Source organism: Rosa rugosa, chromosome 6 (genome assembly GCF_958449725.1).
Source record: "Rosa rugosa chromosome 6, drRosRugo1.1, whole genome shotgun sequence".
Taxonomy (NCBI): Eukaryota; Viridiplantae; Streptophyta; class Magnoliopsida; order Rosales; family Rosaceae; genus Rosa; species Rosa rugosa.
The window spans coordinates 9,099,223-9,119,742 of NC_084825.1; the positions used below are offsets into that span (position 1 = coordinate 9,099,223).

The following is a 20,520-nucleotide window of genomic DNA, read 5'->3' on the forward strand; positions in this document are numbered from 1 at the left end:
CCAATAACCTAGCGGATCATTGATATCCGTTTATAAGAACAAATATTTTTAAATTTTAAATAATAATATTAAATTATTATTATGACACTTCAGAAAATATTAATAAAATATTAAAACAAAATGAAGAGTATCGCCAAAAATTAAATTACATAACCAAAATATTCCTTAAATGATAAACTAAGGTAACCATGGTACTAAAGAGAGTTTCTATTGGAACCTCCAAATTTGCTCATTTGACCTCTCTACTCTCTACACCTCCTTGCTTTTAAATACCCAATGTTTGCTCACTAGACCTCCTTTTGAATTCCTAAAATAACCTTAGTTATATTATTCACATACAAAACAAGAAATTACTCATTATACCTCTAATTCACTCACTACACCTCCATTCCTTGATTTTTTTTTTTTGATATTTTGCATGCAAACACAAACTTGGACCATATTTTATTACTACACAAAAAATAAATCATGATTCTAGCTAGAACCATACTTGCAGTACACACACATAGTTTGACTAGCTACAATATTTATATATAAAAGTTAACTCCTTAACTCCTATGCTCCTATTAATCGAAACAAACTCATATGCTCCTATGTGGTGATTAAACACACTGAAGGCCATTAAGAAGATTGATAATGTTAGAGTCGAACACAAACGCAAAAGAAAAAAAAAAAAAACAAAGCAAGAAACACCAGCAATAACCAAACGCAGCAAAAAAAATAAAAAATAAAAAAAATAAAAGCCATCGTCTCCCATCCAAAAACTCTCATCCTCCAACCAAACCTTAAACAAAGTCTAGATTAAGAACTTAATTAGAGTTCTGAAAAAATTTCTTAGCCTTTTAATCAACAACAAACTTTATACTAGTATTCAAATAATACCTTGCTTGGAGGCTCTAAAACATTGAATTGTGTATCCATTAATAAAGTTATTTCAAATAGTTGCAATAGCTCTTATGCACGTTGCTGGCTTTGACGTTGTGATCAAAACGGGAACGTTATCATGGATGAGAGTAAGATCACAGGTCTAGGGTTTAAACCATTGTATCGTGAAAACTAGCTAGGTAGAGAGGTTTGTAAAGAAAATATTAGTTAATTAAAATTCATTGTCTATAATTGTCATTTTATAAGAGGATATATATATAATTCAATAATTCAAAAGAGGTAGAGGTCAAATGAGCAAATTGGGAGGTCCCAATAGAAAATCTCGGTACTAAATTTTCAAAGCAATACTTCATTGATGTTTTTGGATAGGGTCCTTGACCCAAAACACCAAAATAAGCAAAAGTTACTCCACTTACCCCAGCAACAGATTTTTGTTCCCAGATACACAATTTAAGCTCAAATGACCATTTTACCCTCAAACCAATTAAAAAATTACCCACTGCCATTCTGTCTCCTCTCTCTCTTTGGACGCCAATACTCTCTCTCTCTCAGTCTCCGATCTGCGTTCTCTCTCTCTGTCTCTCTCTCTCTCTCTCTCTCTCTCTCTCTCTCTCTCTCTCTCTCTCTCTCTCTCTCTCTCTCTTCCCCCGCCCTCCCCGGCCTGCAAAGCCCCGACGCCAACTCCACCTACTACCAGAGTCGGGCCGCCCACCATGGCGTCGTCACCAACTCTCTCTCTCTCTCTCACCGCCGTCGACCTCGACTGCAGTCGCCGTCAACAACTGCATCTCCGATTCTCTCACCGACCTCGACTGCTCAGTTGCCGTCGTCGTCGACCTGAACAACTCAGCCTCCAAGTCCGATTTCTCTCCCTCTCTCACACCGCCGTCGACCTCGACTGCAGTCGCCGTCAACAACTGCATCTTCGATTCTCTCACCGACCTCCACTGCTCAGTTGTTGGCGCCGTCGACCTCAACAACTAGGCCTCCAAGTCCGATTACGACCTCGACTGCTCAGCCAGCGAGGAGAAAGCCATCGGATTATCTTTGACTTGGATTGATGAGGACCACATCCACAGCAAACACATGGCCGGCTCCGTTGAGGTTCCATTGAGAAGAAGAAGATGTGGGTGCCCAGAGCTTTTTCTGGGTGCCCAAATCAACTTTTTTTTTTTTGGGGTAAAACGGAGGCAGAAGGAAGGAAAGAAAAAAAAGAAGAAGTTTTATCGGGGGCAATAGAAGTCTATTGGGGCAATACACGTCTATTAAAGGTCTATTGGGGGGCAATAGACGTCTATTGGGGGGCAATAGATATTTTCAATTGATATCATCTCCTCGTTTTTTTTCTTTAATCAACATTTTATTAGTTTAAATTTAAGGAAATTAGTTCCGATTCCAGCGACCGAAATTGCTATTGGAGGGCAATAGACGTCTATTGGGGGACAATACATGGCTGATAGACGTCTATTGAGGGGCAATACATGGCTGATAGTCGTCTATTGGGGGGCAATACAGGGCTGATAGTCGTCTATTGGGGGGCAATAGACGTCTACTGGGGGGCAATACATGGTTGATAGTCGTCTATTGGGGGGCAATACATGGCTGATAGTCGTCTATTGGGGGGCAATACATGGCTGATAGTCGTCTATTGGGGGCCAATAGACGTCTATTGCCCCTCTATTAGGGGGCAATAGATGTCTATTGGGGGCAAAAAAACTTTCCGGTGAGATTTTCAGCAAATTCCGGTGGGCGGCAGCCGATGACCGGAATCCGGCGACCGGTGACCGGATTCCGGCGAAAGTTGGCCGGATTCCGGCAAAAGTTGGTCGGATTCCGGCGGCCGGTGACCGGATTCCGGCGGCCGGTGACCGGATTCCGGCGACCGGTGACGGGCTCCGGCGAAGTCTCCTATGGTTTCTCTCTCTTCCATTTTTTCTCTCTCTCTAAGTAACAAAGGGGTGAGGGGTAAAATGGTATTAAAAAAAAATTAAAAACAAAAAAAAAATCTTAATGGGGTATTAGGGAAGACTCCCTTAGAGTGTATTGGGTAAGAGAGAATTAAAAAAACTTAATGGGGTAAGTGGGAAAAAAATCCCTAAAAATGGGGTAAATGGACAAAAACCCTTTTAGATAAGACAACGAAAAAAAAAAAAAAAAACATAGGCTTTAAGCTTCAACTTCATATTCCCATATTCTCAATATTGACAGTATCCTTAATTATCCTATATTCCCGATATTGGAAACTTAATTCATCCTTTAGGTTTTTGCAAAAATTTTGCCATAAATATGTATATTTATTTTATATATAAAACTAATAAGTATTCATAATATTTTATATATAGTATTTTGGAAAAATAATATTTAATTATTACAAAATGGACCGAATTATTAACAAATCAGACCTAAAGCCGTATTTGATCCGTTAAATAAACGGATGAACGGATTTGGACTATTAACAAATCAACGGGTTGAGATTGAATATGGATCCGATTCGGATTGGATATGGATCAAAATCTAGTTCATTACAAGTCTATATATATAAGATACTATGAAACCTGAATGAATCAGCTTGCATGCTTGCCTTGACCTGAACAACTCCTCTATCCTACTCAATTAGATCTATAGGCCATGGAAACTACTACTTTCTTCATTTCCCTGCTAGTTCTCTTTTTTGCTTCTCTCTACTATATCTTCTGTAAAATTATTCCAAGCCCTAGGCAACAAGTAACAGTTTATCAACTGCCACCAGGAAGCACAGGTTGGCCCATCATTGGTGAAACCGTGAAACCTTCGAGTATCTACGCACAGCCAGAAACGGTGTCCCTGAAAAGTTTGTAGCAGACCGAAGGAAAAAGTACTCCAATGTCTCATTATCATCAGCTGCATAAAAAGCAGGCTCATGCAAGGTGTTCAAGACGTCGTTGCTTGGCGAATCTATGGCCATGCTGTGCACCGCTGCTGGAAACAAATTGCTGTTTTCAAACGAGAACAAACCGGTCAAATCCTGGTGGCCTGCTAACGTCAAAAAGATGTTTCCAAACACCAACGAAGCAAACTTCTCCAAAGAGACCATCCGACTGCGCAAAGTCATGTCTACATTTCTCAAGCCTGACTCTATCCGAAAGCATATAGGCGTCATGGATCAGGTCACCAAACACCATTTCGATAAGCATTGGTCCTCGCTGGATCAAAAACAAGTGATCATGTTTCAGTCATTAGCAAAGAAGTATACCTCAGCATTATCTTGCAGACTCTTCTTAAACATCGAGGATCCACAAGTGATTGCCAAGCTAGAGAAACCCATTCGGCATATAAATGTGGGGCTCGTTTCATTGCCATTAGATTTGCCGGGCACCAACTTCAATAGAGCCATCAGAGCATCCAAGAAAATGAGGGAGGAAATTGAGAGTATGGTTGTGAAGAGGAAGATAGATCTCATGAATCTGAATTTGATTGATCGTGAACAATTAGCGAACGCGCCACAAGATCTAATGTCTAGCTTGATACGAAAAAATGAGTCCAGGTATCACATTGATAACTTTGTAAGTTCAGGTATCATTCTGAAAGTCCCCTAAGTGTCCAGACACCGTTGGTGAATTTTTCCCTTAATCAATAGAAGTTTAACTATATATGTAATATATAAAGAAGCAATATTTTGTAGTACCTAAAATTAATGAAAACTGCGGCTGGGGACTTACTAATTAAGTAGCGAGTAGTGAAATGAATCCATGTACAAATATGTGTTGCAGAGCAAATGGAGATTGCAAAATCAAAAGATGAAGGAGAGTTGCTCAACTGGGGGGACATACAAAAGATGAAATATACATGGAACGTGGTATGTGAAGTATTGTGATTGCAGCCCCCAGCTAGTGGAACTTTTAGGGAGGCCATCACCGACTTCGTCTATGAGGGATATTTAATTCCAAAAGGAATGAAGTCACGTACATTACATTACATACACTAGCTAATTTTATTTCAACATATCTAGTTTCTTGAACATCTATATTGTCTTCATTTCTCATTTTTATACCTCCTGAGTGCAGTTACATTGGAATGTGTTTGCTACACATAAGAACCCGGAATACTTTCCAGATCCACACAAGTTTGAGCCGTCAAGGTTTGAAGGACAAGGACCACCTCCTTTCTCGTATTTTCCTTTTGGAGGAGGACCTCGAATGTGTCCCGGAAAGAAAATGCTCGATTCCAGATATTGGTTTTCATGTATAACCTGGTCACCAGATTCAAGTGGGAGATGGTTTTTCCTGACGAGAAGATGGTCGTGGACCCTGTTCCTTTTCCTACCCAAGGACTTCCTATTCGTCTGTTTTCTCATAAATCATAAACGTGATAAGTATTGTAATCGTTATTTGTTTTGAATAAGTAAAAGTCTTACTCTACTAGGAGTTTGTTAGTGTTAGTTTATCAAGCCATCAACTTGAGAGTTGTTAGTCATTGGGTAGTTGATCCAAATTTTCTACTTAGTTTGTTTTGTATAGAGCTTGTTTTCAATCAATGAAAATCATTCAGTTCCAATATTTCTATTGCTTTCATATTGTTTAGTTTCTCTAACAAAACGATCGAGAACAATTGCGTCTTTGGACTCAAACCCATAGATTAGAGTTTTGACTCGCTGAATGTTCAGGTGTTCCTTCCATATTTTTTGAAGGATGATTCTATTTGGACCTAACTTACTTATTAAACCTCCAATTCATTTTTTTAATACTCAAAAATCTAAGTACACCTCCTTGAATAATTAAATCTGTATCCTTAACATTTTTTTTTTAATCTCTCTATCAATTCAACCGCGAAAAATTTTGTGAGAGAGTTGCTTACATTTTTAGTGTACTTTTAGTGATGGAACCAAAAAGTGATTCTTGGAGGACCGAACAAGTAAACAATTATAAATATTGTTTTGTTAATCCAGATCATAATTTTTTTATTTGTTTTGCAATATGGATGGTTATAGAAAAGACTTTGGTTATCAAATAGATAATATATCAATTACATCTAATTAAAAGAAGTTGACTTTGGATCTTAGTTAGTACTAACTACACCAAAATATTCAATGAATTTAGTTTAATGAAATTTCAAATCAAATTATGTTTAATTTATTATTGTATAAATGATGGGGCCATGTACTGTAAAATTTAATTATTTTTACATAATTGCTTTAGGTAAATTAAAATTATATAAGTAATATAAGGAAATTAAAGGAAAAAAATTAATTGAATGTTACATTGATGGAGGAGGTAAGAAGAGTATTTATTTATTTTTCTTTTTCCTTCTTTTTCCTTATTTGTCTTTTTATATCAGTTGGCAGTGAAAAGCCCAGACCAGCCCGAACTCCGTGAAAAGAAAGAGGAGAACTGGGCCCAACTAGACCCAGGTCACTAGGATGCACAACACAACTCAGCGAGGCAAAGGCTCAAGCCCACTGCCAAAATCCATCTTTCTCACACCATCTGGGCCTGACTAGCCTTATCGGAAGGCAGCTTCGCCCTTCACCATTTCGGCGGCCTCCATCGCTCGTCCACCATCGCTGGGTCCTCCTTGAGTCTGACCTGAGAGCCTGCTTAAAAAAAAAAAAAAAAACGATCAACGAAGGCCTGGAAAACCTTTGTCGCCGACTAAGAAACCTGCACCCGCTCTGCCTAAGATCCGAGACCCCTGACCGGTAATCAAGCAACCACGATCAGATCACCGCCCCCAAGCAAGACAATCTGCCGGCACTCACCCTTAACCGCCTCAGTTGAAACGGCCGCGAGTCGACGCCCTTACTGTCTCAAACTTCCGTCAAGCAAACCAACCGAACCAAGGCCGTTGACGAACCAAGAAGAACACCACCGCCTCTCTGTATCCTCGCTGTCGTTGTCCCGTTACTGCCTGGTCTGGGGACCGTGAGATCGCCGCCCAAATTTAGCATGTTGTGCGGAAATCGGGACCGACCAAAAATATTATTATCCTATTATTTAATTGAGATTATTAATTTATCAAGTATTAAATTATTGAGGCTCCACTGTATATGACCACTCAAGATGGCATTAATATATTGATTATTGATGCAGAACAGATGGCAGCCCAATTTGAAGAACAATTGGATCGTGCTAAATGAGGAAAACGAAAAGTGACTAGTAGATGCGAAACAGCTCCTCAGAGTCCATTTGGGACGCACCTTACCTTTCCGGAAAGGGAATCGCGCCAGAAATCAAACTCCTCGCTTTGCCACGACCTGTCACATTTTTCGGGCTTTCGGGGTCGTTTAGGGCCTCAAAACTGCATTTTTCTATTTTCCGGTGTTTTGGTTTTCCTAGTTATTTTCGGGTTGTTTTCGTTTTTACCCATGGGCTTTAGGGTTTCATTGTTAGTCGCCCTAGGGTTTATTTTCTTATAAATAAGCCGCCTTAAGGCTGCAGAACACATCTATTATCTTTTATCAATAAATTTGAGATTATTCTCTTTTATCTCTGGTGGACTCCAGAATTCTTTGTTAGGTTTATTGCTGGTAAACCTAGGTTATCAATCCGATCATTCCGACTGCGTCAATTATATATCTATCCTCTAGCTATGTGAGTACATGCTAAGCCTACAAACACAGAGGCGTAGAGATTTGTGATCCAGAGAAATCATGAAATATTAATAGAAGATGGATGCATAGTTGAAATCAAATATGTAAATAATTCAATTCTTGTTTGATTGTAATGATCATTGGAATGAGCATATATTAGTAGCTAGTTAATGCAGCTAGTTAGCTAGGTAGAATTTGCTTATGTAGATAATGAACCTTCAAGGACGACATCATAAACTGGAGGAAGCTGTGATAGAAAGATGACAGTGGAACACGTACAATGTGTTAATTATTGGGGTCATAACCGACTAGTATTATACCACACAACTTTTCGGCAATGTCCGCTTCCGTCATCTCTTCTCCATCGCTATATCTCTCCATGAGCCAGCTAGACATTAGATCTTGTGGTGCATTAGCTAATTGTTCACGTTCAATCAAATTGAGATTCATGAGATCTAACTTCCTCTTCACAACCATACTCTCAATTTCCTTCTTCATTTTCTTGGATGCTCTGATGGCTCTATTGAAGTTGGTGCCCGGCAAATCTACTGGCAATGAAACGAGCCCCACATTTATATACCGAATGGGTTTCTCTAGCTTGGCAATCACTTGTGGATCCTCGATGTTTAAGAGGAGTCTGCAAGATAATGCTAAGGTATACTTCATTGCTACTGAGTGAAATTTGACCACTTGTTTTTGATCCAGCGAGGACTAATGTGTATCGAAATGGTTTTTGGTGACCTGATCCACGTCTCCTATATGCTTTAGGACAGCGTTAGGCTTGAGAAATGTTGATATGACTGCGCGCATTCGGATGGGCTCCTTGGAGAAGTCTGCTTTGTTGGTGTCTGGAAACATCTTTTTGAAGTTAGCAGGCCCCCAGGACTTGACCAGTTTGTTCTCGTTCGAAAACAGGAATTTTTTTCCAGCAGCGATGCACAGCATGGCCATAGATTCGCCGAGCAACGATGTCTTGAACACCTTGCACGAGGCTGCTGTTTCTGCAGTTGATGATAATGAGACATTGGAGTATTTTTTCCGTCGGTCTGCTACAAACTTTTTAGGGACACCATTTCTGGCTGTGCTTAGATACTCGAAGGTTTCATCAATGATGGGCCAACCTGTGCTTCATGGCGGCAGTTGATAAACTGTTACTTGTTGCCTAGGGCTAGGAATAATTTTACAGAAGATATAGTAGAGAGAAGCAAAGAGAACTAGCAGGGAAATGAAGAACATAGTAGTTTCCATGGCCTACAGTTCTGATCGAGTAGTTCAAGTCAAGGCAAGCATGCAAGCTGATTCATTCATGTTTCGTATTATCTTATATAGGCTTGCAATGAACCGGATTTTGATCCATATCCAATCCGGATCTGTAGTTATTTGACGGGTTTAAATTAAAATTTTGATTCGTTGGTCTGTTACTGGTCCAAATCTGTTGATCCGCCTATTTAGCGGATCAAACATGGATTTACATCGATCCAATTCATTCATGATCTGGTTCGTTTTATAATAATTAAATATTATTTTTGTATCAATAAAATATTATTTTTCAAAATACTAAATATTATGAATACTTATATATATATATATAGGGCTTCTCCGGTGCGGACGTCCGCACTTTTTGCTTAGGTGCGGATTTCCGGTTTTGACCCACTTTTCGATCATATTTTCACATCTTAGCCGTTCAGTTTTTAGGTCATAATGTATAGATCACCTCTACAAAATTTCAGCCAATTTGGTGATCATTAAGGCATCCAAAAATGCAACTTACCATTATAAATACGAACGGTTCCGGTTCGACAGATTCGGTCCGTTCGTGTAAATTGCAATTTTGGATGCCTTAACGATCATCAAATTGGCTGAAATTTTGCAGAGATGATCTATACATTAGGATCTAAAAACTGAACGGCTAAGATGTAAAAATGTGATCGGAAAGTGGGTCAAAACTGGAAATCCGCACCTTTTTCTTCGATGCGGATATCCGCACCTGAGCAAACATATCCGCACCTAAGAAAAAGGTGCGGATTTTCATTTTTTCCCCACTTTCCGATCACATTTTCACATATTAGCCGTTCAGTTTTTAGGTCCTAATGTATAGATCATCTCTACAAAATTTCAGCAAAATTGGTGATCGTTAAGGCATCCAAAACTGCAATTTACACGAACGGACCGAATTTGCCGAACCGGAACCGTTCGTGTACATTGTTGTAAATTGCAGTTTTGGATGCCTTAACGATCACCAATTTGGCTGAAATTTTGCAGAGGTGATCTATACATTAGGACCTAAAAACTGAACGGTTAAGATGTGAAAATATGATCGGAAAGAGGGTCAAAACTGGAAATCCGCACCAATGAAAAACTGCGGACGTCCGCAGTGGAGAAGGCCTGTATATATATATATATATATATATATTAATAGCAATTTTTTTGCAAAAACCTAAAGGACTTAGTATTCTTGAATAAGTTTTCAATATTGGGATTATGGGAATATGAAGTTGAAGCTTAATGCCTATATTATTTTATTTTTTTTGGTTCTTTTATGTAGGCCTCGTCAACGGGCCGGGCCTTACTACATTTTTAAATAATAACGGGCCGGGCGGGGCTTTATTGTAAATCGAAGGATCCAAGCCCGTCCATATCAAGCGGGCCTTGCAGGCTTTATTAATAAATAAATCTTTAAAGACACTAATTTTTTATAAATATATATGTATATATCATACACTCTAAAGAGTAACCTCTATCAATTCAACCTCTATCATACACTTGAATTGGTCAACCGTAGTCACTTGTATGTTTTCTTGGTTGATCGATGGTGTGACGACCGCGAAACGTGCTTATTTTTTTACATCACGTTTGTAAATATTCCATCGATGGATGTGCGTGGACATAAGATAAAAATTTCAATTTGAATTACAAATACGTTGGCCTATACCAATTTGCCTCCTAAAGTTGTATGACTTATACATTACATTTAAATTGTTGAGGTCATTCTAAAGCAACCATGAAGTGGAAAATGAATTTGGAGAAACCAACCGCTCGATGGAGAGATTGTAATGTTTTATGGTGGTTGTAAAAAATCCAGCTAATTTGGTTCTCGTTTCAAATTCGATCAAGTAGATCAAACTTAGTCACTCTTATAAACCTATATTTATATATCATACACTCCAAAGAGCAACCTCTATCAATTCAAAGAAATGAAAAAACCGGCCGTTGGATGTGATTATTACAATAAATTATGAGTGTGGTAAAAAATTTAGCCAATTTCACCATACTTTCGAATCCGATCGAATTGGTCAACCGTCGTCACTTGTGTGTCTTCTTGGTTAACCGATGGCATGACGACCGCGAAACGTGCTTATTTTTTCACATCACGTCTGCAAATATTCTATCGATGGATGTGTGTGGACATAAGATAAAAATTTCAATTTTAATTACAAAGACGTGGGCCTATACCAATTTACCTCCTAAAGTTGTATTGACTTATATATTGCATTTAAATTGTTGAGGTTCATTCTAAAGCAACCATGAAGTGAAAAATGAATTTGGAGAAACCAACCGCTCGATGGAGAGATTGTAATGTTTTATGGTGGTTGTAAAAAATCCAGCCAATTTGGTTCTCGTTTCGAATTCAATCAACTAGGTCAAACTTAGTTACCCTTATAAACCTATATTTATATATCATACACTCCAAAGGGAAACCGTTATCAATTAAAAGAAAATAGAAAAACTGACTGTTGGATGAGATTATTACAATAAATTATGAGTGTGGTGAAAAATTTAGCCAATTTCACCATATTTTCGAATCCGATCGAATTGGTCAACTGTAGTCATTATATGTAGAATATATATGCACATATTCTATGTAGAAGTATGAGAACTTATATATATATATATATATATATATATATATATATATATATATATATATATATATATATATAAATAGACACACACACACACATTATTGCTTTGAAAATTTAGTACTTTGGTTTGATAAACTAAGGAATATTTTGGTTATGTAATTTAATTTTTAGTGATACTCTTCATTTTTTTTTAATATTTTATTAATGTTTTTCGAAGTACCATGATAACAATTTAGGAAAATTCTACAATGTGTTAACGTATGACATGCATACAATTGCCTTAAAAGTGGTAAAATGAGTTTTGCTTTCATTGATAATAGGGGTCTCTTTATATAGAAAATTAAAGTAACTGAATCATACAATGATTGAAATATCTCCGTAGATATCGGTGAGACTAACTTAGGGGTCATCATTTGGCCCGCGGGCCTAAAAGCCCATGGGCGCCCGCCCGGCCCAGTGGGCAAAAGTCCGGCCCGGCCCGCAGCAAAGCCCATCTCGGCCCTGCCCATTAGGCACGAGGCAGGGCTAGGGCGGAGGGTTCAAAGCCCAGGCCCGGCCCGTTATATGCCCATTAAAGCCCGCCCGGCCCGGCCTTATAAGCCCACCCGAAAGGCCATTCAATTCTTGTATTAATATCTTTTTATGTAGTTATATTGAACTAATTATTGCATTAGGTCATATGTTTTTTTAATTTTGTATTTTATTTTGGTCAATCATTAACATATCATAATTTTTTCATAGCTTTTTGTATTTTTTTTAACAAAATATTATGACATATAAATATAATGGGCTCGGCCCTGCCCACCCAAAAAAGCCCGGCCAGGCCCGGCCCTAAAAAGCCCGTAAGGCCCTGGGCCTTGATTTTTAAGAGAAGCCCGGCCCTGCCCGGCCCGAAAAATTTAAAAAAAATATGTTTTGGCCCTGCCCGGCCCGGCCCGAGCCCATTAATTTTGGGCAGGGCCGGCCCTGCCCTGCCCACTGACGACCCCTAGACTAACTCTATTACAACTCAGACAAGTAATCAAAGTTTGGGCCAGACACACAAACTAGGCCTCCTTAAACATTAATATTATTATTTAAATATTTAAATATTCATTATTATAAAAGGATCAGATTAGTAAATTGAGCATCCTTTAGTCAAAGGATTTGGATTGAGCTATCAATGATTCGTCGGGTTGAAAATTTTTATTATTAAAACTTTTTTATTATTAAATGAATTCAGATTTAGATTAAGGGACAATGATAAAAGAGGTCATTTTAAATTACTTTATGATAATTCAGACACCACAAATGTCCCCCTGATAATTAAGGTCATCTATTAACAACCTACCACTAGAGTTAAACTTAATTACAAAAACTGCCACCGCTGGCTCTCTCTCCCTCCCTTCCATTAATATGTTATCCGTTCAGATTCAACCCTTTACCAAAATCTCTGTCTCTCTCTCTCTCTCTCTCCACAAACCCTTACCATCCCAACCTCCTTGACCGCGACTCCTTAAGACCTTCCTCAACTTCTCCGACTCGCCGCCCTTCACCATCGATCGCTCCTTCTAGTGGTTCCTCGACTCCCGTGACTCCGACGCCGATCAGATCAAACTCATTGATCGCGCCCTGCAATTGGGATCGGTGCTCCTCGAGGCCGGTAAGAGCTCGGCAAGACGACGAGCCTCCAAACACAACTCCATCTCCTGGGCTCTCCCTCTCTACCTCACCATCAAGGTAAGCCCAGGTTTTATTGTTGAAGTAAAATTTGAACTGTAATTGTTGCCGGAAACTGGTTTGATCGTGTTAGTTTTTGGGCATTCCGATTCTCTCAATCTCTTCAAAATATTAATCCAATCTCAATCCACTTCTAAGTTTTTTTTTTCTTCTAGACTCGTTGGGTTTGGCATGAAAACTTATAAAGAACGTTTCAAAGTTTCCAAGTTCTTGAACTACTGAACTGTTAAACTGTTGCTGATTTGAAATTTTTATAATTATGTTATTTGATGTTTCATGCCTTTTTCATAGTTGGAATGTGATATTTAATAGATTATATTGCATTGACATTCTATTGAATTGGCTTTGTGTTTGATCTTATACACCGTAATGCAGTTTTTGTCAAGTGGTTTTGTTGTGATGCTTTTTCATTATGATGGTAACGTTGATGAGTGGAAGCAATTTCAATGGAATGATCTTGTCATTTATGTGTTTGTAGTCAATCAAACAAAATGGTACACAGGACTTATCTTTATGCCTTCAATCATTTCATTTGTATTAGAAGTTGCTTATTTTAGATGCGTTTCTGAGTGATAGCTTTCTTGATGCCTATGTGGTTCGCAAAGCGTTTCTTACATCCTGATATAGTTGATCAATATAGTCGCATTCTTCTACGGGATTAGGACCTTGGAGGTGACAATTTCAATCCTCAACGGTACTGTAGCTGCATTTCCTTTTAGCAAAGTTAGGATGCTTGCTTGCATTTGAACTACTGTAAAACTCTGTTGCTCAAACTCTATATTGTTCTTCTTCTACAACACTTCTAGGTATGAGTCCATTGTTCGAAAGGAAGGGCTTGAAATATCACAACCGGCACTTGATTTTTCCAAGACAGAGGTGAACTACATGGAGAAACTTTCGAAAGAGGAGGGGATTCAGAAGAAACTCGGCAAAGATATTTTGCAATATAAAGCTCATATAATCAAGATATTTGCGGAACATAGGCACAATTGGATCTCTGCAGATTTAGGGTTTTAGAAATTTGCCTAGGGCTTAGGATGCAAGTCACTGGTGAATTGTAAACTCCAGTTTATTAAATAAATGAGCTTTTTGTATCTTTTTATGATGTCACTGTTATGTTTAGTTTTCCTTAATAAAACATTACTTTTATAGATCTTTTATAGCACCTTCTAATTTTCGGCATCTTTTGAATTCAACAAGTCAATGTCACTGACCATGTCCAAGGTTGATCACAAGTCAGTAGACAAGTCACTGAACATGTCACTGGCAATTGCATATCACTTGCCAAGTTACTGTTATATTCATGTCACTGGTCAGGTCACATTGCATTTCACTGTAATATAAGTCACTGACCAAGTCACTGGCCAAGTCACATTGCATCATTGACCATGTCACTGTTATACACTTGTCACTGACCAAGTTACTGGCCAAGTCATATTGCATATATTCATAGTAATTTCCTCAAGGGAAATCTGGATGAGGAGATATCCCCTCAAGACCAATATGAGTGAGGAGTAATCTCCTTAAGGAAAATCTGGATGATGAGATATCCCCTCAAGGAAAATTTGGGTGAGGCGTAAAATAATTCCCTAAAGGCTAATCTGTGTGAGAATAAATCCTCTTAAAGCTAATATGGGTGAGGAGTAATCTTCTCAAGGGAAATCTAGGTGAGGAGATATCCTCTTAAAGAAAATTTGGGTGAAGAGTAAAGTAATTCCCTAAAGGCTAATCTGTGTGAGAATAAATCCTCTCAAAGCTAATATGGGTGAGGAGTAATCTTCTCAAGGGAAATCTAGGTGAGGAGATATCTTCTTAAAGAAAATTTGGGTGAGGAGTAAAGTAATTCCCTAAAGACGAATATGTGTGAGAAGAAATCCTCTCAAGGCTAATATGGGTGTGAGAAGAAATCACCTCAAAACCAATATGAGTGAGGAATAATCCTCTCGAGGTGAATCTAGGTGAGTAGAAATCTCCTCGAGAGGAATCTGGGTGAGGAGCAAGAATTGAACCAATTTACCTGTGAAAGTAATTTTGATCATAGTTAATGAGGTAATTGGTCGAGTCACTATTAACCTCAAGTCCATAGTTAATGAGGTCACTGGCCAGTGAAGTCATTGGTCGGGCCAAGTCGCCATTTAATAAGGTGATGCCTTATTAAATGGCCAGTGACTTTGCCTTGACATGTTACTTCAAGGCAAAGTCACATTTCATTATGCCTTGTTTGTGATGCTATTTAGGTTGTATGCTTTACTAAAATGGAAGTGCTGCTAGTTCAAATGCATACTTTATAGGATGCATGTAACTGACCATGTCACTTACAATGTATGTAACTGACCATGTCACTTACAATGTATGTAACTGACCATGTAATTAATCATGTCACTGACATTGTCATTGACATGGCCTGTGACTTCACTGGGCCAACTCCTTGGCAACGTGTGTTAACCTCATGTCACAGATTATGTAACTGATCTTGTAACTGACCAAGTCGCTAGACAAGTCATTGGCCAGAGAAGTCACTGGAAAAGGCCAACTCCTTGGCAACGTATGTTAACCTCATGTCACAGATTATGTAACTGACCATGTCCCTTACAATGTATGTAACTGACCATGTAACTGATCATGTAACTGACCATGTAACTTACAATGTATGTAACTGACCATGTAATTGATCATGTCACTGACATTGTCACTGACATGGCCTGTGACTTCACTAGGCCAACTCCTTGGCAACGTGTGTTAACCTCATGTCACAGATTATGTAACTAACCATGTAACTTACAATGTATGTAACTGACCATGTAACTGATCATGTAACTTACAATGTATGTAATTGACCATGTAACTGATCATGTCACTAACATTGTCATTGACATGCCATGTGACATCACTGGGCAGATCAGTAGCTGGCCAAGTAACTGGTCATATAACTTGCAAACTCAATGCTAACCTTCTTATTTTAAAAATGGAACAAGAACATGTCAAGTCACTGGCTAATCATTGTTATATTCATGTCATTAACCATGTTACATTGCAAGTCCTTGACCATGTCACTGTTATACAAGTCATTGAAATACAAGTTAAGTCATTGACATGACCAGGTCACTGGTCATGTCACTGACCAAGTCACTGTCAATAACATGTCACTTGTCGAGTCATTATTATATCCATGTTACTGACTTTGTCGATGACATGTCAATCTCCAGCCAAGTCACTGGCTAGTTAAGTCAGTGGTCAGGTCAAGTCCCTAGTTAGTGAGGTCACTAACCAAGTAACTGTTAACCTCAAGTCACTAACTATGTCATTGGCCATGTCACAGTCATGAACATGTCACTGACCATATCACTGTCAATCCATGTATTGGGAGTCAGGTATAGCATCTATTCTAACTTTAGAATGACGCTGTAGACCAAGGGTAGTACCATTGGTCTACCTTTTTTAAAAAATTTGAAAGCAGAAAAGAAAAGGAAATGTATCTTACACATTGTTAATTTTAAGCAGACCAAGGGTAGTACCATTAGTTGAGACCATAGAGTACACATCTGAATGACATATGTACTTAAAAATGTATTTGTATAGCTAAGTTACTTTCTCTTTCAAATAAAAGTTCTCTGATAGGTAAAGTACATGTGAAGCTATCACCAAGTTAGAAAAGGTGCTATTCAAAACCAAACATATATGTTCAAATGCTATAGAGCTACCCATCAAATGCATGTAAAAACTGAAAATCAAGATGAACTCAACATTGGGAAAAAGCCAGAAATCTCACTCTAGGTCTTACATGCATTGGAAACCAAGTGCTTACTTGTTTTTCTTTAGTTGGAGGTCTCTGTCTAGTTCATGGAAAAACCTGCCTCTCAAGCACACAAACACTTTCTATTTTTATCAAAGGAAAGTATTCATACCCGGGAGAACTAGTCTTGCTTCTTATAGTGCTTTTAATGATACACATGTGCATATACTACTACCGCAATCATAATTTTTTTTGTTTTCAGTAACAACTGCACTGGATCGAGCTGTAACAATAATAGAATGTAACGGTGGGAAAATCAATATAGGTATCTACTAGGCCAGTTCTGTGGTTCAGAAAGTCCACTCTCCAAAGCCATTGTTCTCTTCCCAACAAGAAGTCATATGGTTGCTACAATGCTTACCATTACTTGTCAAATATAAATTATTGTTATTACTGTGCAGTCGGTATATTAATGCGAAAAAAAATTATCGAAACACTAGATAAATTGATAATATCTCAATGACTCCACACCCACTGACGACCTACCCATGTTAATAGGGTAGTATAGAGCAGTGTTTTCAAAGGCGACGCCGAGGCGAGCCCCGTGCGCGCTTCGGTGTGAGGCGGCCTGAAATTGCCTCGCCGGTCCAAAATGAGACGCGCTGCTGGAAAAGCGGCCGCCCCGACATTGGAGCGGCTTGTTTGGGCGGAGGCGGCCCTTAATGCGTCTGGAGCGAGAGGAAGAAGATGACCTGTGAGATTTTTTTTCTTCTTTTCCTCTTTCTTTCGTCAAAACGACGTCTTTTTGATTAGTTAGTCTTGTCCAAACAACGTCATTTCCACACCGACATAAGTTGAGTGCAGAAAACGACCTATCCTATTCTAGTGTAGAAAGTGTTCTTAGTTTTCTAGAAAGGGAAAATTTCACAAACAGTACACCAAGTAAAGACCACTAAGATATTTTCAACTGCTTCAAGGCCGAGTTCTTCCTTCCAAACGAGCTCACCTTATTATGGTCAATCCAACGGTCGAGCGGAGGCCAGTAACAAGATTATCATCACCTTATTGAAGAAGACGCTTGTCAAGAACCCTCGCCAGTGGCATGAAACACTGTATGAGACATTGTGGGCTTATCGCACTTCCAAGCGAAACCGCCACCACACCCTATGCTTTGATGTTTGGCCACGATGCAATTCTCCCCTTGAAACTCAATGTTCAATCCCTGCGTCCAGGATGAACATGACCTGATCGGTGAAGACTACATCCAGGCTATGTGGCAAGAACATGAAGATCTTAGCGAGAAGCGCCTAGAGGCTTTGGACAGCTTAGTGATGGAAAAGCAACACATCGCTCGCGCCTATGATAAGAGGACGCGCGGCCGCAGTTACAAAGAAGGTGAGCTCGTTTGGAAGGCAGTCTTGCCGTTTGGCGAGAAGTTGACCAACCGCGGTAAATGGACTCCGCGCTGGGAAGGAACCTTCGTGATTCACAGAATTTTGGAACGCGGGAATTTTCACCTTAAGGATTTGGATGGTGAGATCCACCGCAACCCCATCAATGGCAGGTTCTTAAAGAAATACTACCCCAGTGTTTGGGAGTTTGAAGACCCACCTGGGACAGGGGGCAACTATAGTCTTACTTGGTTCGCATCACCCTTTTTGGCCTCATCTGTGGCCTCATTCTTATGTATTCGCTTCACCTAATAAGACTAGGGAGGCAACACTCCATATTTGTGGCCTGATATTGATATTTATGGCTTTGAATTTTTTCAAGTTTTTTCAATTCTTTTGACAACAAGTGTTAAGAGTATCTGTGTAACAAGGCATATATCAGAGGCCTTATTAAATAATAAAAGTTTGAAATAGCGAAAGAAATATGTTTGCATTTATAAAGTGGCTTTGCGGCCAAAAGCAATACAAATACATTCGCGAAGGTTACATTTGCAAGTTACAAAGCCAAAAGTGGCTGAAAATCATGACGATTTTTCAGATCTTCTAAGGAGTTTCTGGATCATCTGAGTTTTCTGCTAAGGGGGGCAGCGATTTGATCTCTCTTACTCTTCCTCTCTTCACCCTCCTTCAACCTGAGCTGCAGCTGCTATCGTTTGTACGGTAAGGAGAGGGAAGGAAATAATCCATCACAACCCTTCCAGTTGGTTATCCTTCGGGATAGAGATGGGTCACCGGAGGAGAGCGCAGCCCAGTTGCTTCATCTCCCTAAGGGGAAAAACAGAAGTCTGTCCGTCAGACCCCTGAGGTAGGACGCCAAAGAAGAGCGTGGGGCCTTGAGTGGCCTTCCACCCTTCTTCGGTTTGCTCCGCTCGAGGAAACCCAAGGAGAGAAGTTCCCCAGAATGTGGTATCCCGCATTAGGAGTGCCGCGTGTTCTTCAGCCTAACTGAAACCGGTGAATCTCATCCAGACTTTGTGAGGCTAAAGACACGCGGCTGGACCTGAGATTAGGCTATAAGGCCTACTTAGGAATTGAGATTAAGCCATAAAGCCTAAGATCTAAAGGCTGGGAGCAAAACTATGAGGAGAAGATTTCAGAAATAGAAGGAAGAGAAGTAGGGCTTGCAAAGTTATTTCTGCGGAAGCCATGGTTACGTGTATTTTCACTCTCACAAGTACAGATATTTATAGGGCCAGCTTCAGTGGCCTCAACCCTTTGATGGACAATTGAAGTTGGTTCAACGCCATTAATAGGGTCATCAAGAGAATTCAATACTATGATCTCAGAAATGAAGGAACATTGAAGACGTGTGGGCGATGGAACCGTCTTCAAGGAGGTAACCGCTCCATTTCGAGATTATCTTTTAAAACCGTCTTAATGTGCAGTTAAGGCAAAGTTGAATACTTAATTGCCTACAAAAGTAAAGAAGTATTTGGGCCAGTGAGTGGGCTAAATAAATAAGATAATAATATTAATACTAAAATTGTTCATACAAAATAATGGGCCTAACAGTGGAGGCCTAAAGACCTCGGCCCGCATAAGTTAAGCGGAGGAAATGTTCGTCCAAGCGAAAGCTAGCATCAGCAGCGGCTCGTTCAGCTTGTTGGGCCACTTCGCGGGCCTAGGCCAGGTTCTGAGACAGCGTTTCGGAAGCGGCTAAGGGTTGCTCTAGCTGAGGTTCTTCATGGGCAAGTCTGGCCGTTACAGCGGCTAGTTGGGCCTGAAGATCTTGAATCTGAGACCGAAGTTGATTCTGCGCGAGCCTCAAGTCTCTAATGAGTATAGCCCGCTCACCCAAGAAGTCGCGCGAAGAGTCCATCTGTTGGGCAAGGGCCTGATAGTGTGCCTGGGCTTGCCTAGCCTGGGCCATCGCTGCCGCCTTCTCATTGAGCCACTGCGGGAGATCCTGCAGCAGCTGATCAATATCAATGAACTGGGCTTCACTGATAGCACGCTCGCGGCGAAGCACCCTCAGGTACTCTAAAGCTCTGGTGGGCATGCCAGGCGTCAAAATGTCAGGACCCAAGAGACGACGAAGGCCCTCTCTAGCGTCATTTGGAACTCCAGGTAGAGTCACTTCAAGCACGCGAGCCAGCCTCTCTAATCTGGAAGGAGGCGCGGGCGGTGGATTTGGAGCGACCGTCACGGGAGACTCAAGAGGCTCCGCAACAGAGACTGCCTCCGGCGCTGGCTTAGGGTTTACTTCTTCCCCTGCTTCAAGCACTTGGGGGACATGGGGGGCAGGTTCCTGGTCAGCTATGTTTTCGCCATCCAGTTCAGCGGGGTTCTCGACAGCCATCTCTT

The 20,520-nt window shown here is 39.9% G+C and overlaps 1 protein-coding gene and 1 pseudogene across 1 annotated transcript; both read left to right on the plus strand.

Moving 5' to 3' along the window:
- Window positions 1–3,685: 3,685 nt before the first annotated feature.
- On the plus strand, window positions 3,686–4,665 carry LOC133716178 (beta-amyrin 28-monooxygenase-like). Its single transcript, XM_062142899.1, has 2 exons — window positions 3,686–4,408; window positions 4,635–4,665. The coding sequence occupies exons 1-2, from the start codon at window positions 3,822–3,824 to the stop codon at window positions 4,663–4,665; spliced, it is 618 nt and encodes a 205-aa protein (XP_061998883.1). The 5' UTR covers window positions 3,686–3,821.
- A 34-nt stretch (window positions 4,666–4,699) lies between these two features.
- LOC133714038 (beta-amyrin 28-monooxygenase-like) lies at window positions 4,700–5,339 on the plus strand (annotated as a pseudogene).
- Window positions 5,340–20,520: the final 15,181 nt, after the last annotated feature.